Source organism: Rhinatrema bivittatum, chromosome 18 (genome assembly GCF_901001135.1).
Source record: "Rhinatrema bivittatum chromosome 18, aRhiBiv1.1, whole genome shotgun sequence".
Lineage (NCBI taxonomy): Eukaryota > Metazoa > Chordata > Amphibia > Gymnophiona > Rhinatrematidae > Rhinatrema > Rhinatrema bivittatum.
In genome coordinates this window covers 49,959,832-49,978,217 of record NC_042632.1, presented here as the reverse complement: position 1 = coordinate 49,978,217, position 18,386 = coordinate 49,959,832, and the positions used below count along the sequence as shown (strand labels likewise).

The window sequence follows — 18,386 nt, the reverse complement described above, 5'->3', positions numbered from 1 at the left end:
GAGAATTTCCAATACTATTCAGGCATGATGGTCTCCTTTTTAAATATGATTCATGTGCTCAATGAAAGTGGTTATTTTTGGATTTTGCCAACTTATTAGCCATGTAAAATAGGCATTACAGTGTGCATTGAACCTAAAATCTATTATCTGTAGACTAGGAAAGTACTTAAGTACCCTGATGAGTCAGGTAGATTGTCCATTGAGCCCAGAACCCTGTTTGACAGTGACCAGGCCAGGTCGCTGGGGAGTATCTGGCAGATCCTATTTGGGAAATCCCAGAAATAACAAGTGACAAGTCCAAAATCTACCTGGTTAATAATTAATGAACCTGTTCTCCGGAACCTAGTCCAAATCCTTTTTTTAATTTAGCTATACTTGACTACATCCTTTGGCAATAAATTCCACAGCCTAATTGTGCTTTGACTGAGAAATACTTAAGTTTTGCTTTAAATGTGCTACCCATTCGTTTCATGGAGTATTCCCTTAGTCTGTGTAAATATTAACTTGTTCCACCCTACTCATAGCCTCTGTCCTGCCCCCTCTGTCATCTCTTCTCTAAGTAGAGTCCTAAACGGTTAACCCCTTCTTCCTATCTGAAAGATGTAGGCCAGCTTTAGAATAAGGGGGAAATAAAATGATGTAAACAGATAAAAATAACATGTAGCAAATGAAATGAAATAAAAACGAGCTATAAGAAGGTGGAAATCATTTTTTGAAAGTAGTTTTAAGTCAGATTAAACTAGAATGAGAACATGCTGGTTCCAGCCCAGGGAGCACCTGTGTCTTATGCTTTATGTAACGTCTGTCTTTGTGCAAATGTGTGTTGTGTTTTTTTTTTGTTTTTTATTGTAACCTGCCTTGATTCGTATAGCAAAGGGCAGGAAATCAGGTGAGAAACGAAAAACTGAAATACCGACTCAGCTGGCAATGTTTTTTTGTAACAGGTTCCCTTTCTCTAGATGAGCGGTGCTGAATGATTGCCATGCGAGTCATTCACTTCCGCAAGCAGAATCTAGAGATCTGGGCATCTTGGGCTATTAACTCACTTTATGGCCTAGCGGAATGAAGTTCAAGTTGATATGTCCACGCTCCCAGTTTTTGTTTTTCCTCATTTGTCCACACAAAGCAGGGTTAATATTTTGAGGTTGGTTGGTTGGGTAATTAGGTGACTGGAGCTCATGAGAATATATTCTAAAAGTGTAGAAGTTGCTGAAAACTTTCCTGATGACCTAAAGATTTTCTCCCGTTTTTGTGTTTGGGGGAGGGAGCAATGAGCAGCTTGTCCCTTGGCTGCTTACGTAGCAGATTACCTAACCACTCTGCTGTTTTGGGAGTAGGAGATTTTTGTTAGCGAGTAAATCTTTGCAGTGTTGCAGCTCATCTGCTTCGAGTTCTCCTCTTCCCCTTTTCCAGGCCCTTGCTAGAACTGCCCGTATGCTTATAAGTTACTGCAGTTGAAGTTATCCTGGCTAGCCTGCTGGGCTCAGGAGGACCTGGGTTTGATTGCCAGTCAGCCCTGATGTCGGCTGCCGAGGCAGCAATGCCAGCCCTGGATGTGGAGGGGGTCCTGGACATCGTGCAGTGGTGAATCTTTAGGGCACGTGATTGCAGGGTACCTGGATTGAGCCCTAGTGATGGCCCCTAGCTCAGGACTGTCTCTGCAGTGGGGGGACCCAGGTAGTAGTGAATAAGAGCTCATGGTACCATAACCAACAGAGACTGGTTCCAATTTTGCTGGAAGCCCATAGGAAAAGAGGAAACTGTTGAGCCCAAAGAAATAGTAGTTAAGAACATAAGAAATTGCCATGCTGGGTCAGACCAAGGGTCCATCAAGCCCAGCATCCTGTTTCCAACAGAGGCCACAAGAACCTGGCAATTACCCAAATACTCTCCCCATATATGTAGACTTGCTCACCGAGCTGCCCTGAGAAGACACTTAGCTTCCATGTTCTCAGCCTCTCGTTCTTTGCCTTAATTATCTCCGTGTTCAGAACCATGGTGGAACACTTTATAATTCTCAGCACAGTGAAATCTGCATCTGTCAGCCTTTTTGTATTTGGGAAGAAGGAACTATTGCTAGATAATGGTATTTCTAAATATGCACGCTAACATCTCTGAAAGCGTGGCGGCCAGGGACCTGCGGCCAGTGTCTCTTGTCAAATGGCTCTCATCAGCTGCAGGATAGATCTGCCATGGGGTGAGGCAGCACACTGCTTTGGATCAGAAAGCATTTCCAGAGGTCTGTCCTCTCCCAGAATGAACAAAAATAGCAGTTTTAATGGCCGTGACATGGCGATTGAATCTCTTGTCTTTCATTCTTTAGCAAGGAAATGCCAAGAATTAATTCTTGTGTGGTGTTAGTTCTACTACAAAGGCTCAAATGTAATCAGGTTTTTTTTTGTTTAATTTCTCTTGTGTTTATACATGTAGTTGGTATTTCTGTACTTGGTCACTTCTTTTCCTGCTAGATCCGATTTTCATGATTATGCTCTTGGTACCTTCTACCTTGTATTTGTAAAGTAGTTTAAGCTGGGGTGAAGTGTAAAATTTTGTGATTTTGAATGCTGTCTGTTTCTTGATTGTATTTTATGTTTCATATCTTGTTACATTCCTAGAGCCCTTGGCTGATAAGGTGGTAGTATAAATCTAAGAAATAAATGATAAGGTTACAGACAGCGTGCAAGAAGCACATTTTATCATGGAACTCACCCTTATCCTAGTGAATTTGAGGCTGTCCAACTGTGTGTAGCAAAATCCATTACTTACCACAAACCATCAAGTAGATTAAGCATTAAAACAAAATAGACTGAGAGATGAGAAGTTGTCCTCAAAGAGTCCCAGATGCAGGCCAGAAGGAAAAGTGCAATCTGTGTTTTTGTCAAACAAGGAATATGGACAGAGAAAAGGCAACATGGAGGTAAGAATATTTCATTGCTTTGCAAACGCTTCTCTTCAAGGTCAGAAAATATTCCTATCAGGAAAAGCAGAGTCGTGGAAGAATGAACAGCAAAGCTGCACAGCTAAAACATTCGCCTCCCACTTACTTCCAAAGGACAAAACTGTTAACAAGGTTGCTATGGCCCATTTGTATCCATTACTGTGAGCTACAAGGGCAAGGACGACAACAGATTTTAGAAAAGGGTAAGAAGTGAAGATACATGAGGTGGCTCTTTTTTCAGACTTCACAGTTTCCTCTTGCTCCTGTTTGGGCTTAGAGTAAAATTGGAACCAGAGCTAGAATCCAGCACAATGATCCTTTTTTTTTTTTATAGCTCCCTCCAAACTTTGCACGACTGTCCTCAGCTAGGGACCATGCACCAGGGCTGCTCCTGGGACATTGCAGAGAACGAGAGCAGGGAGACTGGTGCGGCTTGCATAGGTGGAAAGAGAAGTCACATTGGCAGGAAGGTACTGGTAATGCAGGTGGAGGAGAGAGGACCCAGAGGAAGACCAAAAAAAAGACATGATTTGATCCACCAGCAAGAAAGTATGGCAGTGGGTGGCTAGGACCCGGGACCCACGTGTGAATGGCAAACACGTGTAGGATAAGAAGACCGGACAAGTTGGTCCTTTTTATAAGATGAAAAAGGATTTTGTGGTCTTAATGCAGGAGAAGGATCAAGCACAAAAGCAGAAGACGAGAGACCATTTGATATGGTCCAGCCTTTGAGAAGGATTTAAATGGAAACTGTACAATAGCTTGTTGGGAAAACTCCTTATCCGCTCATGCTGCTAGTTAATTAGTTCTTCAAAGGGAGCAAGCAGCCTGTTAGCTCAGTGCCAGTGCTGAGTGCTGCTCTGCAGGAGAGCTGGGGTTGAACCCTGAGTCCAGCTTTATTTTCTTGGGCTGACTGGGAGAAGGCACAGAGGCAATGCTCACACACCCTGGGGAGGGAGGAACAGTCACCACCATCGGTTGCCAGAGTTTGGGGAGTATGCATGCCCTCTTCCAGAGGGAGCTGTGGTCTGTACCCTCTGGCAGGGGTTGGAAAAGGGGTAGAGAAAACTTCTAGTGCTACAAGACTAGCAGGGACTGGGTCTGACTGACTGAGCGGGAAGAACCCTATGTATGATTTACTTACAATTACTATTTATTCTACTCTAAGCTATTGCAGTTGTGTGCAGGGCGATGCTTTGCCTTTAAATTGTACAGTGCCTACCACTAAAAAAAAAAAAAAAAAAAAAAATTGCTGATCTGAATTGGCAGTACCACATCACGAGGGTAACTTTACATAACTTAAGCTATAAACTGATAAGTTACACTGATTTTTAGAGAAGATTTGTGCACATTGTCTGCTTGGAAAATGATCTCACTAAATCTACCCTGCCCAAATTGCAGCTGCTATTTGGTGAGCACAAGTGTAGTCCTGTGGCCGAATTTTGTAAAGGGCGTGCGTTAATGCAGCCCCTCCCGACTCTGCCTCAGTCTGGATAAACTTGCATGCCATGCGCCTGTGAGTTTCCCCACATGGTGGCAGGCAGTTCTGTTCAAGTCCCTTTTGAAAATGACCCTCCGAGAATGCGTTTTCCGTGGGTCTCCACCGAAATCTGTAGTTCTTCTGTTTTCTGTACTGTAAATTTGGCTTTGTCTAATAAAACTGGGAGCTAGTTTTAAAAATGCAGGTAGACTTCATCCCTGTGATGGATCCTCAGGCAGGACCTGCTTTCACAGTGCATTAGTCATCCAGGTGTGAAAGAGCCACAAAGCACCCATGCGTGGACTTATTTTAAACCTTGTTGCAGGATTATTCCTGAATCTCCTCAGTGGCTCATCTCTCAGGGTAGGATTGAAGAAGCTGAGGTCATCCTTCGAAAGGCTGCAGAGAAGAACGGCATAACACCCCCAGCCATCCTATTTGACCCTGCAGAGGTATTTTTTCAGTGCCTTATTTTAATCTTGTGGTGATGTCTGTCTGTCTGTCTGTCTGTCTCTTCCTGTTTATATTTTAGACCCTCTCATTGCATAGCAATTTGAACTATTCCTGCTCTTACTGTGAACTAAGAAAAACACACCTGAACAGGTAAAAGGCCCCTAGCTGTGCCTTTGTAGGTGGTGTGGAGGACCAAGCTACAAACCAGGGAAGCTTAGGGTTCAAATCCAACTGGTGCTCCTTATTTACCCTCCGTTGCCTTGGGTATAAACTTGGGTTATGAGTAACTCACCTTGAGCCATCAAGGAAAGGGCAAGAGCTAAATCCAAGTAAGAGTTTTTTTTATTATGTTCCAGGTAAAAGCTGGCCTGGCTCTCACCGCTATGCAATAGTTCTGTTAAAATATTTCCTGCCATTGGTACATGGATACACTTGTACGGTTTATGAAACCATGTCAACAAGGTACTTCCTACCTCCGCCACCCTAGAAACAGGCAAAGCAAGGTTTGGGGGAGTTCTTTTCCGTGATGGGTGATAAAGATCAGGAGGAGGAATGTATACTAGCCCCGGACTTGCTGATGCTGTTTTGGAATCTGAGAGGAAAGGAGTCAGGGAATGAACAGAAAACTCCTCACATTGCAGGTTACAAAACACTATTATGGACCTTCCCTTGGGAGTTTAGAGTCCAATTTTTGCTTTATTTTATGTTTACATTTTGCAAACTTGATCTGATCTGTCCCAGTAGACATACCGTTGATTTTGGAGGACCACAAAAGCATGTCGGATGTCGGCCAATGAGAATGACCCCCAGCATCATCTCGCTCTGGGCCATTGCCATGAGGTTTTATCAAGTTCTATAGACGCGGAAATATCACAGAGAGCGTTCATCATGGCGAGTCTGTATAAGACTACAATCCATTTCCCTTTTAGCCACAAGATTGTTACGCTCCCAACCTACCATAAATCGTAACTCGTGGAGGCTTGGGGCTGTGAGAATTGCTTCATTGCATCTCTCTTCAGCCCAGAGGTGCTTAAGGTTGGACAGCAGTGTCAGGCAGCTCCTTTCACAATTCGGAAAGCTGTGGGGCAAGTGCAGAGGGTGATTACAACCACAGGCAAACCCTACCTCAGATTGAGGGAATCGAATGAAGATTGCCAGAAATCTCAGCAAGTCATTTTAACAGGCTGCTAAGAAGAAGAAACGATTTGCTTTTTATTGTCCGTCCTTCAATACCTACTGCAGTAGTGCCCAGCCAAGTCCTCTTATGAAAACCATGGAACAAGAGGTGATGGCCTAGCGGTTAGAGAGATGGTGTTTAACTCTGTCCTGGGGGGAGGGGGGTAATAGCCTCATCCATGTGGGATTTACATGTGATCAGCCTATTCGCTACGCATTTGCTTGGATGCAAGTTTTGGGTGCGCTAATCCCCTAATTGCATCGGACGTTAGTCTAGTGCATCCAAAACGCGTGTCCAACTAAGTGTGCGCCATGCTAAGCGCACTCTGTTGCTTCAGCCTGTTCGATTGTACATTTTTTATTTTTCTCACTCAAATGTGGACACACCTTGTCGTATTTTATTTTCTCCCTAGCTGCAAGACCTGAAGTCCCAGCAGCAGCAGAAATATACCTGCCTGGATCTAGTCAGGACCTCCAATATTCGGGTCCTGACCTCCATGACCGTGCTGCTGTGGTAAGTGTCGACAGGAGCCCCCAAAACGATTCCAGAAATTGCATGAGGTGTAAAGAGCTCGTAACAGCACTTTTAAGGTGAAGCTTCAAAATCTGGTGCGGGCAGCAGTTAGGGGATGCGTGAAGAAGTTTGGGCTTACGTGTGCCGACCGTATTCCAAAAAGCGCCCTTGTATACCTGTAACTGCTGCGGTAGGTATTAAATACTTCTCCTGGGCTGCGCACCTTTACTTCTGCCACCCCTGACGTGCAAGTCATCAAATAAAAGACTTGAGCCACTTCTGAGAGGGTCTAAAGGGTCCTGGGGTGACTGGAGGCCAAACTGGGAAAGGCATTAGGGACAAGCTGCTTTTAAAATCCCCTGACTTGGGTGGTAGAAGCGGGACTTGCACGCCCCACTTAAAATTTGGTGGACACGTGCGTGCAGCCGGGTTATTTTACAATATGCACAAGTTATAAAATAGCTGCGACCCTGGGTGCATGGGTCGATGCACCCGCACGCTGGTGTGAAAGCTGCCGTCTCTGTGAGCAGAACCGGCCTGTGTGAGAGATTTCCTGTCGGCGAATGCCTTGGCCGCGGTAATTCAAGGCTTGAAGCCAAAGCTGAGGCCAAGCGAATGCCCCTATAAAAACTGTATATCGTTCTTCATAAACTCAAATGCAGAGGGAAGGGGAGCTAGCAAGCTTTGAGTTATAAAAACACCCAAAGCACATCCATCTTTAAAATGACTTGTGCACAGTATGAGAGAATTTCATGGCAAGTCCTTAGTTTCAGCTGTAGTAAGTGTCTTCCACGCAGGCAGCGCAGCGGGTTTCACCCTAAGCTTCGTGTGGCTATGACTTCAGCTCTAGAGCTGATCACTTAAATGTCTTGGGACATGGGACCTGATTCCCTTTTAGTCCTGTATCTTTTTGGCTAATGTGAGATTCTGAGCCATGCACTCAGGCTGGTCCCTTCTTGGTCCTTTGATTTTAAGCTGAGCCTGTACAGAATGGGGGGAGGGGGAGGTTAACACCCTGGGGACCCAGTTACATCTTGCCGATGGCCAAAGGCAGCTTAGCATCACCTGTCGAGATACTGTGGATTTTATTATAAAAAGTACACCCCTGAGGTATGTTTCAAAATGTACATGTGCTGAATAGTAATACTCACGCCATGTTTATTATAAATGTTGGCGTGAGTTTTCAAAAGGGAGTAGAGAATCTAATATGGCCAGCTGAGCTGATTTTCAATGTATAAATGCTCGTCCTCCATCCCCACCCAGCGTCTCTGTACCTGAACTTTCAGATCCTTTCCTACCACTAGAGGCCAATTCAAGCCTGGCCATGTTGTAAGCCCTACCCTCAGTCCAACACCCAGATCCTCTCAGCTGTCCTTGTCTGGCTTTGTAGCCGAGCATACACGTGACGTTTCTTGATTATTGTAATGGACTGTTTATGGCACGAGTCATACTTCTGTCATCAGGCTTGGGCAATTTTTGGTAGCGAGTTGCATTCACACCACCAACTTTCCCCAAGAAACCTTGCAGGACTATGACTTGAAATCTTATTTCTAAATTACCCTATGGCTGTGTGGATTATCTGGGTACAATAATGGGTATCTGTTTAACCCTCCAGGTGCATTGATTTAACAAAAAATAAGTAAAAGTCCTCCATTATATGAAGTGGGCCAAACCAGGAAGAGAGCATTTGGCTTTGCAGCAAAAAGAAATGGGACCTAGAAGAATTTCAGGACCAGTGCAAGGAAGGAAGCCTACCGAATGTCTTGAATGTGTTCTGTTCCTGGATATTTGTCGTCTCCTCATCCTGTACCATGTTCATGTGATTTATAACATGCAGAACTTGAGATAGCTGCTAATGTAACTTCTCTGGGAACTGTTGAGCTGTTTTATTTGTTGTTGAAACAAGAAACAGACCTCTTTTATCCCCTCCCCACTTTTTATTTTTTTTTTAACATTTTCTGGTCTCTGCAAAGTCGCATCCTGTGACTTCAGTCCTCCTTCTAGGTGAAAGGGCTGGGGGGAGCCTCAGTAAGCCAGAACAGCTTCCATACCTGCAAACTCTCGTAACTTCTGCAGTATGGAAAGATGTGGACGGAGGTGGGATTCTGCCATACCTTCGCCTTGACTCCTGAATACCTGTTTTGCAAACTAATAAGCACCTGTGGTTTTCACCTGAACTCTTTAATTGGGCGAGCTCTTTAGAAGCGTAGGACACAATGGCAGATGAGGACCACAAGACCCACGTAGGTTACTTTTCTTGCTGTAGTAGCACAGAGGCTACGCCTCCGCTGGCTCTTTCTTCACTACTTTTGCAACCAAGGATCCTTGAACATAGGGAAAACAAATTAAGCAATCCTACATTAAGGGGCAACTTTTGATATCCCGAGTTGTGTTCAAAGTACATTGCACCAGTTCTCAAAGGGAAATAGCCCGTACTGTTTCCATTTGGAAAATAAGCACGCGAAGCCTCCCTGTGCTTTGCGCCTGGTGTTTGTGTAGGTGGCTGAGCGGGGACAGGGAGAAGGGTGGGGGCAAGAAATCCCTTACACTTGCACCACTTTCCTCCCTCTGCCTAAATGTACCCACGGGAACGCCTACTCCTATTGTGGCTGAAAAGCGGGGGCGCTCTGGCAGCCATGCAAATGTTTTAGCTGCGGTTGAGGAAGGCACTTTTCAGTCGGTTGGTTTGCACCCGGGTAAATACCAGTCTACCGGCATAAAGGTTTTGAGAATTGCCCTTCCATGGGCTATCAGCTAAAGTATGCAAGGTAGTGTGTATATCAGCTATCGGATGTGGACCTTACGTTCAGGCCGGTTCTGATATGCACACAAAGGAACATAATGAACTCAGCTCTTGTGTAATGTGGACAGCAGCATTTTTTGTAAGTGCTCTTGCCTGCTTATGAAACATCACATTAGGAAATGTCTGGAAGTGTTATTGTCCTCCATATACAAGCAAGCAAATCGTAGATTGTCTAACTGAACTAACTGGAAATGCTTTTAGGCTTTCTTTAAATGTTTACTTCTGTTGTTTGCTCAGTCCATTTCTGTGGGCTGACTTTGACTCTTGACATGGCCTATGAAAGTTAGTAGCAGGCTGGTCCGGTGGCTCTGTGGCAGTGCTGTGCATTGTTGCCATGTGGGAGACCTTGGTTTGATGGCTGAGCCGGCCTTCTGCTCCCCGAACCAACTGGGTTTGCTGTGGAGGTAGCATTTACAGCTCTGGGGTGGCGGGATGGGGAACCTCAGCCATCGCTCTACAGGATCACCTAAATAGCCAGGTGCAGGGGTCCTTGTTAGCTGAATTGTGAGGGACTTACAGGAAAAAGATCTACTTTATGGGATCTGCTGGGTACTTGCAACCTGGATTGGCCGCTGGCGGAGGTAGGATGCTGGCCTGGATGGACCTTTGGTCTGACCCAGTATGGTAAGTCTTATGAGCTTTCGAGAGCTCTGCTCCTTCCATCAAATGAGCTAGGGATGGTGTTGCCCGAATATACAAATAAATTAGCAGTTACATGTTAATTGATGCCTTCATTAGTATACACATGCAATGGTTCATAGCTTTAAGACTTTGCAGGATGTACTCGGTGGTATTCTGATTATTTTCTTTCCATATCTTTCAGGATGATCATTTCAATAGGGTATTTTGGTGTGTCACTCAACACTCCAAACTTAAATGGCGACCCTTTTTTAAATTGCTTTCTTTTGGCTGTAATTGAAGTTCCCTCCTATGTTTTGGCTTGGCTTCTACTCAGAACCTTACCCCGCCGATATTCCATCAGTAGCATATTGTTCCTAGGAGGAGGAGTTCTTCTCCTTATTCAGTTGGTACCTTCAGGTAAGACCTTTATACTTATTCCAAATAGTTGACATGCATACCTAACATGCATTTGTTATGTTCTGAAATATAGAGGCTAACTTTCAAACAAATGTGCATGGCCGTATATATGTATAGGCTTCATTTTATAAAGTGTGCATATCTCTACCTCGCATGTATATCAATGCATACTTCTCCCAAATATTTAACAAATATATGCGTGTATTTTGCGTACAAAAGTAAAGGACTTATTCGTGAAAGTTGACAAACTTTAAAACATGCATGCATAAATGAAATTAGTTAGTTTACCAGTTAGTCCACCAGTTCGCTCAGTGCTTCTCCAGGTCATTGAGACCACCTTGATTCTTCATCCCGAATTCCCCCCCAATTCACCCAGACTTCCTACCCACTCAGTACTACACAGTAAACACGGTCAATATCGCCTATAATTAGCAGGTGGAAACATGCACAAGTAAGTTGGTAAATGTACATGCATAGTGTCTTTTAAAATAGTCGCTTGTGCACATAAAAGTAAAAGCCATGGAGGTAATTTTCAAAGGCGTTACACATGTAAAGGAAACATACTATCATAGCAATTTTCAAAAGCCATTTATGCGCATAAAGTGCACTTTCATGTGTATAACCTATGGTCAATTCAATGGCAGATATTGTGGCAATTCTCAGAAGTCCACTTACGTGGGTAAAATGCATTTACGTGCTTAAAATCCAATTTTAAGCGCACATCCTTTTGAAAATTACCCCCTGTAACTGTCACATTCATGTCCATACAATTTATCTATATTCTTTGAAGCATTTTTACGTTGCCCATCTGATTTTAGGGTCACTATCTAGGTGCTGTATATTTGTTTCTTTGTATACAGCTTTGGCTTTTTATTCTATGCGTTCTTGAATTCAGATACTGTTTTTGTCTCCACCTCCTCCACTGAGAGGCCATTCCATGCATCCACTACTACTTTCACTGTAAAGAAATATTTCCTAAGATTACTCCTGAGTCTATCCTCTTTGGCCCTTATCCCTATGACCCCTCAATTCTAGAACCTCCTTTCCTGTGCATGGAAACCTTTGAGATATTTGAATCTCTCATCTCCCCTATCTTGCCCTTCCTCTAGAGTACGCATGTTTAGATCTTTACGTGTATCCCCATATGCTTTGGAACAAAGACCACTGGACCGACTCCATCCTTTTTATATCCTTTTGAAGGTACGATCTCCAGAATTGTACACAATATTCCAAGTGAATCTCACTAAGGACCTTTACAGTGGCAATATTGCCTTTTTATTTTTCTGCCTACCATGCATCTCCCTATGCAGCCAAGCTGAACTGAGTGAAAAAAAGATTTGATTTATCATAAATGTTACCTATTAGCTTCAGGGAGTGTCCCCACTCATGATTTTATAGCCCTCTATATCCTGTCTTCTGCAGGCTGAAGAGCTTTAACTTGTTTAGACTTTACTCATAGGAACTGTTCTTCCCCTTTATCATATTGGTCGCCCTTCTCTGTACCTTTTCTAGTTTCACTATATCTTTTTTGAGATGGGTGACCAGAACTACACGGCAATACTCAAGGTGTGGTCGCACTATGGATCGATTCAGAGGCATTATGATACCCTCCACTTTTATTTTCTGTTCCCTATAATACCTAATATTCTGTTTACTCTTTGGAATGCTGCTGCCCACTGAGTCAAGGATTTCAAAGTATTGCCCACAATGATGCCAACATCTTGTCCTGGGTGAGCCCAGCAACGTGTACCTATAGTTTGGATCACTCTTTTTAAAGGAATGATAGTGCTAATAATAGGATAACTGCTCTGACATTCTTGCACCTCTCTCTCTCTTCCAGATCTGAACATCCTGTCCATTATCTTGGTGATGGCAGGAAAGCTTGGCATCACCGCGGCTTTCTCCATGATCTATGTCTTCACGGCCGAGCTCTACCCTACTGTCATCAGGAACATGGGGGTTGGACTTGGCTCCATGTCCTCCAGAGTAGGAAGCGTCATCTCCCCATACTTTGTTTACCTCAGTGAGAGATTTTTTGGTTTTGTTTAATCTTATTTGCAAGCAAGCAAACTCGAGCCTCTTAAAACTGTGCCCCTGCTCTGGGGTGCTATTTATTACATCACCAAAAGCAGCAATGTCCACTTAACTGATAGTATTGTCCACTGCTTTTTGAAGGAAAACACTTGATTAATCAACTGCTGTTTCTTTGGTTATTAAAACATAACTTGTTCTAAATGATACAGTTTATTATGGTCTGGGGAGACACTTTTGTTGAATGCTTTTACTTGGAAATAAATTTCTAAGAGACATTGGTTTGTGTCACAGACCAGTGATTTTTGACAGAGCCGTGCCTGACTTTTCCCCACAGTCGCCCTCTCAAGCTTCAGCAGAGGAGCTCGTTAGATTGGGCAAGCAGAGAGGTTGCATAAACTGTGTAGCTCCAAGCATCCTGTAGCTGCAGCATTTATTTTCCCCTTGCTGTAGGATATGTGGTCGGGTTTAGTAAAGAGGCTACAGTAAAATCCTGTGATGTAACCAGCGTTGTATGCCAGCTGGTCTAGTACGGTACATTAAATTAGTGTTAGGTGATCTTCAGAAATACTGCGCTCAATTCTATATATCAGTACTAGGAAACAGAAGGACTTTAGGCTATCGTGAGGGTCAGTTCTATAAAAATTAATGTTACTCTTGGCTTTCTAGTGTTTCTGACTTAGACCTAATGTTTGCATGTGCTGTTTTCCCACTAGGTGCGTACAGCAAGATACTGCCGTATATTCTGATGGGGAGTTTGATTATAGCGATTGGCATCATGACCCTCTTTTTCCCTGAAACATTGGGAAAGGCTCTCCCGGAGACCGTTGAACAGACACAAAGGGTTACCATGTACGTGTGTGTGCTTTCTAACTTTCCTCAAGCACTCATTCCAAATTTCAGAACTTTTTCGTAATGTTTCTGTTTCCAGAGCCGGTTTTAGGGAGAAGCAAGCAGGGCAACTGCCTGGCGCCGGAGCACCTTGGCGAATCTGAGTGATGTCACCAAGGTTGAGTTTCAGGGCACTGGGCCTCCATCTTTAGTTCATGTATTTATTTATTTAAAAACTTTTCTAAACCTGGGCCCCAGCATGTCTTAACATTTGGCTCTGGCTAGGTCTGTCATTTTATACCTTTTATTTATTGAATTTCATGCGCCACAGAGGTCTAAAAGGGACTTGGTGGACAGAAATCTTTCTGAAGCTTTATTGCTACGCGGCTATGCTGCTGCGATGCTCTGACCAGACTAAAACTTCCTGAAGTTGTTGGTCAGCAGGGGAGAAACTTTCATAATTCTACTGAACACATAAACTCCTTGCACAAAAAAACCCAAAATAATTGGATTTCTCCAATTGGACGTTAGTGTAAAAAGTGTGTGTGCTTGTGAATTTAACAGGTGGCCTAAGATTGAATTAGAACAGGAAAAAAGCTTTTCCTTTAACTTGCCAGTTATTTAAAGGGTCACCCTGTAAAAATGTGAATCCCCACACAAGCCAGTGGCTCCCCCTTATGCTGTGGCCTGGGACGTGGTCCCAGACGAGGAGAATCTGTCAACTCGTTCCTGCAGGATCTGTGTATACAAAAGCCTAGTTGTGACTTTCAGCTGTCTCAGCACAGAGCGTTTACTTCATCTGCTTATGAAAATGTACTCGGGACCCTCTGGCCAAGAATTAACAATAAACTGAAGCGAGGTCTTACATGCGCCATATGGTGGGGAAAATCGGTTTTAAAAGCATTGCCCCTCCCTCCTTACAAAAAAAAAAAGTCTTTGTTTGAAGAAAATAACGAAGCACCGCCTTCCTAACGAGCAAGCTTGTGTCTCTTGTTTTTGATTTTCAGATTGAACTGCAGGAAAAAATCCTTGATCGCCAAGGTTTTCAGGAAAGAAGACCAGAATTCCAACGTCCTTAAGGCTACAGCATTGTGATTTGGTGGTTGTCTCTCCTCCTCTGCCTCCCTAAATGTTGCCCAGCAGGAGACGGTCCCTGGCTGATTTTTATAGGGTTCACACGTAGGGCCAGGCCCTGCAAAGGCTTTCTCTTCTTCTGTTCTTGCCGTAAACGAGGCCCATTCTGTTGTTACCCCCCTTCAGAGAAGAAAACTTAATTTGTACTAAAACACTAAACGCCCCTTTCCTGTAAGGCTTAGCTTGCACTCTGTGAGCGGCGCTTCTGGCACTGTAGATTTTTACTAATACCGGCCACTCGTATAGGAGGTGGAAAGGGACCAGAAAGCTTCCTTATCCTAAAGGCCAGGCCCAGCCAGTCCTGCTTTTACACCCCCCCATCGCCTCTCAGAAAAAGCAGCAGCACATGGCAGTGAGAGGAAAAACGCAGGACTGCCTCAGCTTCTCCCTGGCAGCGTAGAGCCCTGCGGCCACCTCCAAGCACGAGCCGCGTAGATCCGGAGACAATATGGCGGCGAGCTTGGTATTTCATACGCCTGGTTTTGGAAGTTAAGGCCGAGTGATCCAATGATCCTAGGGTCCAGCATCGGAGGAAATTTAATTCTTGTTTGCCTTTCTTTTGATGAGGGGAACATTTCTTCCTTGGGGAGTGACCTAGTCTTTTAAAGCAGTGAACCGAGAACCAGGGAAGCCGGGATTCAAATCCCGTTCCTCCCACTGACACTCTTTACGACTCCCAAGGAAAATCACTTTATTGCCTGTTGCCTCGGGTGCCCACTTAGCTTCTAAGCTCTTTGGGACAGGGACTTATTGTACCTGAATTCTAGTAATGCTGAAAGCTGCCTTGAGAATCATTTGGAAAGGCAGGCTAAAAACCCAGTAATAATCCTCAGCTAGATTAAAAGGTGGTTGTAAAATTATCCCTCAGTCTGTGCAAGAAAAATGTCTTAATTCGTGTTTATAATGTTTGAAAGTTCCTCCACCTTCTTGCAGGAGCTTAGTCTCCTACGCCAGCTGATAAAGAGGTGCTTGGTGGTGTCTGGTTCTCACGGGTCTCTTTACAGACCCACGATTACCACATCACATAGCTGCCAGCACTGCTTTTGAGAGCATCGTGGCATTGCAGTATGATGGACGTCTTATTACATGCTGTGTGTGAGGCGGAGGAGGAGTCTTGAATTTTATATATATATATTTTTTTCCTTCATACCTCCAGCAGTTTTTTTTCCAGTAAACTTGCACCTTCCGTGCTGTTTAACACCGCACTGATTTTAATAGATTCATCCATGCACTGATTGTGTAGGCACCTGCAGGCGTTCAGTTGACACAAGCTGGTGAAAGATGAATTGTAAATGCCCTTTTCTTCAGTTCTTCACACCAAAGCAGTTCCCCAGGAAGGAAAAGTGACAGATTTCTTCTTATTGCACAGTTGACCTCTCCACTGTTGAAGCAGTACCCATCTGAAAGGTATCTCATAAAATCCTGTTGCCTCCAGGACTATGCCTTTTACAAGAGAACGGTCAATTTCTCCTTTATCCCCTTCGCCAGCTGTTGCTTTATTTCCGTTTGGCAAATGATGATCTGTCTTCCCCCAAAGTTGATAGTTTTCCGCCGGAGATGGATCTCCTACACTGGAGATTAGATTCAAGTCTTTGGAGATCGCCTGTTTTGGTGGAGAGTGTAAGAGTTCCTCGCAGGCAGCTCACTTTGCCTCAGCCGGTCCTGCGTGTTCCAGGAAGTCATCTTATACAGAATGCGGCTTCCTTTTTCTGGCATCGAGAGCTATCTGGATTCGGGGAAAGAGGAAGCACGGCCACACTGAAGGAGTTTGCCTACGATCAAACACACGCAAAGTCGAGAGAGTCGGGGACACAACTGCTTTCCCGTTGAGGTTCTCACCACCTGCAATGAATGTGAGAACAGCACTGGCTATAGCTCAAATCTGGGATTTTTCTTTTACTAACTATCCTATAGAAGGAGAGGGTTTCATTTTTGCATGGCAGAAGGGAGGAAAAAGGAATGGGACAGGCCAAGAAACAATAACTTCCGATGAAGGTTTATAGAGCAAGTTGGGTGGTAAACATGAACCAGAGTTCCTGTAACCTAGGTTTGGGGTTTTTTTTTTTGGTCCAGTAGTTTCCTTCTGCTCCTTTTGGGTCTCCAGCTCTATCAGAACCAGCCTCTGGTGTGCTTTGGTACCGTGAGCCTTCATCTGGGCATTTCCCCCCTATCTAATATCCCCCTCCCAACTTACTCTGGTCCAGTCATCGCACTCACAGTTCTTGGGTGGTGACCATAACTCCAGCCACTAGGTGTCACCATTACATGATGACCAGGATGGCCCTTCCTTCTTTCCTCCCTCCCCTGCCAGGGGCCGTGAGCACTACCTCCACAGCACCCCCAGCCCCAGCTGGCCTGGGGAACAGAAGACCCACCTCCATTGTGCTTTGCAAATTCATGTACCACAGCTGTCAGCTAAATGCAGCAGGTGCCAGCTTTCAAAGTATTTTGCAGTATATAATTGATTTTCTAAGGCTGGGGTTTGGGGTTTTATAGATGACCATTAAGGTTGCAGCTAAGATTGTTTGAAATGTTTACATATAGCATGAAATTAGCCACAATCCAGCTGTGACATAAGCCATTTCTTTTTTTTTTTTTTATAGAAAATGTTTTGCACACAAAATAACCTGTTTCTAACCCTGTTTATATATTCATACCTTACCAAACTGCTTGCATGCATGTGTCATTTTTGTAATTTGTGGAGCAAATCATTTTATATTTGCCTTTTGTAAACAGTTTGTGGATCTTTGTAGTTTTTATTAAGCTGGAATCTGTTCTCTTTTTAGGTCCTGGTAAACTTGGCATTATTGCAAATAAGTTTTTGTTCTTAAATCTCTCCTGGTGGGATGAATTTTATGCTTTGTGACTAGGACCCAGGGTTTGGAGCTGTGGGGGTTGTTAGTTTTTCTGAGGCCTGGAGGCAATCTTTGTTTTGAGGCTTGCATTACTAGGAGATTAGGCCTTGGTGGGATTTTAATTTCTAGCATTAGTCTCCTATGAAACCTTTTATAAAGGACCAACTCAACAGCTGGTGTCCATGCGTCTTCGAGATGTGACATCCGCTCTTCTATTTACTTCAGCCCTCCAATTATCTTACTGCTGCGACCTGCAAATTTAGGAGTGTTGGAATATAGCTTTTAAATTGAAATAATGTGCTTAGATAATTATAGCAAAATAAAGCTGAGAGATGGTTTTAGTGGTAACGTCCTCAATAATGGAGTATTTCTTGTTAGTGACCCATTGGGTTAAAGCGCTCATGGCAGTCAGATGGATGAAAACAGAACTGTACCTTTTTCTAAGCGGGGGCTTCTGTTTTTAAATGATGAACACAGATTAAAACGCCCCCCCTCTGGTGCGGGGGAATACCAAAATTGGTGCTGGCTTTTCCAGTGTTGGCTCAGTAATATCCCTCCCTTCACCCCCACCCCCACCCACCAGCCCTTGCCTGCTGGATTTTAGATTTATGGTGCCCAAAGGCACAGGACTCGGGATAGAGGGATTTTACACCCAAAAATCGAAGAGCAGCAGGCAGAGTCTGTTGTTGGGTGCCTTCAGATGTTGATGCCCTAGGCAAGGGCCTATGTTGCCTGTGGATAAATCTGGCCCTGCCTTAGACCTCTCCATTGTGTGCCTTTCCTGTGCTAATGCCTCACCAGCTGCACAAGGTCTTATGCAGCAATGGCCTTCGCTCTTGTCACCAGACCTGGAAAACTCTGAAAAACAGACGTGTGCTCTCTCTCTCTCCAAAATACTAGAAACCTCCCCCTCTCCACCTAAAAAAATACAGAACTCCTCGTGCTGTCTGTCTTGACCTTATCCCTGGGGTTTGTTTTTTTTTTCCTTTCTTTGTCACCTTATCTTATTTTCTTGGTTACATTTTTACACTCTTTATTAAAAGATGTTCACCTCTTATTGAAAGTCGCCTGCCCTGATGTCACTCTGTAGCTGTTTGTGCTAGGGATGGAGTCTGGGGGAATATACCTACTCA

General features: G+C 44.1%; 1 protein-coding gene across 1 annotated transcript in view; it reads left to right on the top strand.

Annotated features, from left to right (window-relative positions):
* LOC115079581 (solute carrier family 22 member 4-like) overlaps positions 1 to 17,605 on the top strand; it is a 48,699-nt gene extending 31,094 nt beyond the window's left edge. The window contains exons 5-10 of the mRNA XM_029583240.1: positions 4,744 to 4,870; positions 6,461 to 6,561; positions 10,188 to 10,402; positions 12,243 to 12,425; positions 13,150 to 13,285; positions 14,272 to 17,605. Coding sequence (XP_029439100.1) covers positions 4,744 to 4,870; positions 6,461 to 6,561; positions 10,188 to 10,402; positions 12,243 to 12,425; positions 13,150 to 13,285; positions 14,272 to 14,359 — 850 coding nt within the window. The 3' untranslated portion in view covers positions 14,360 to 17,605. The remainder of the gene's footprint in view (positions 1 to 4,743; positions 4,871 to 6,460; positions 6,562 to 10,187; positions 10,403 to 12,242; positions 12,426 to 13,149; positions 13,286 to 14,271) is intronic.
* The last annotated feature ends 781 nt before the right edge of the window (positions 17,606 to 18,386 follow it).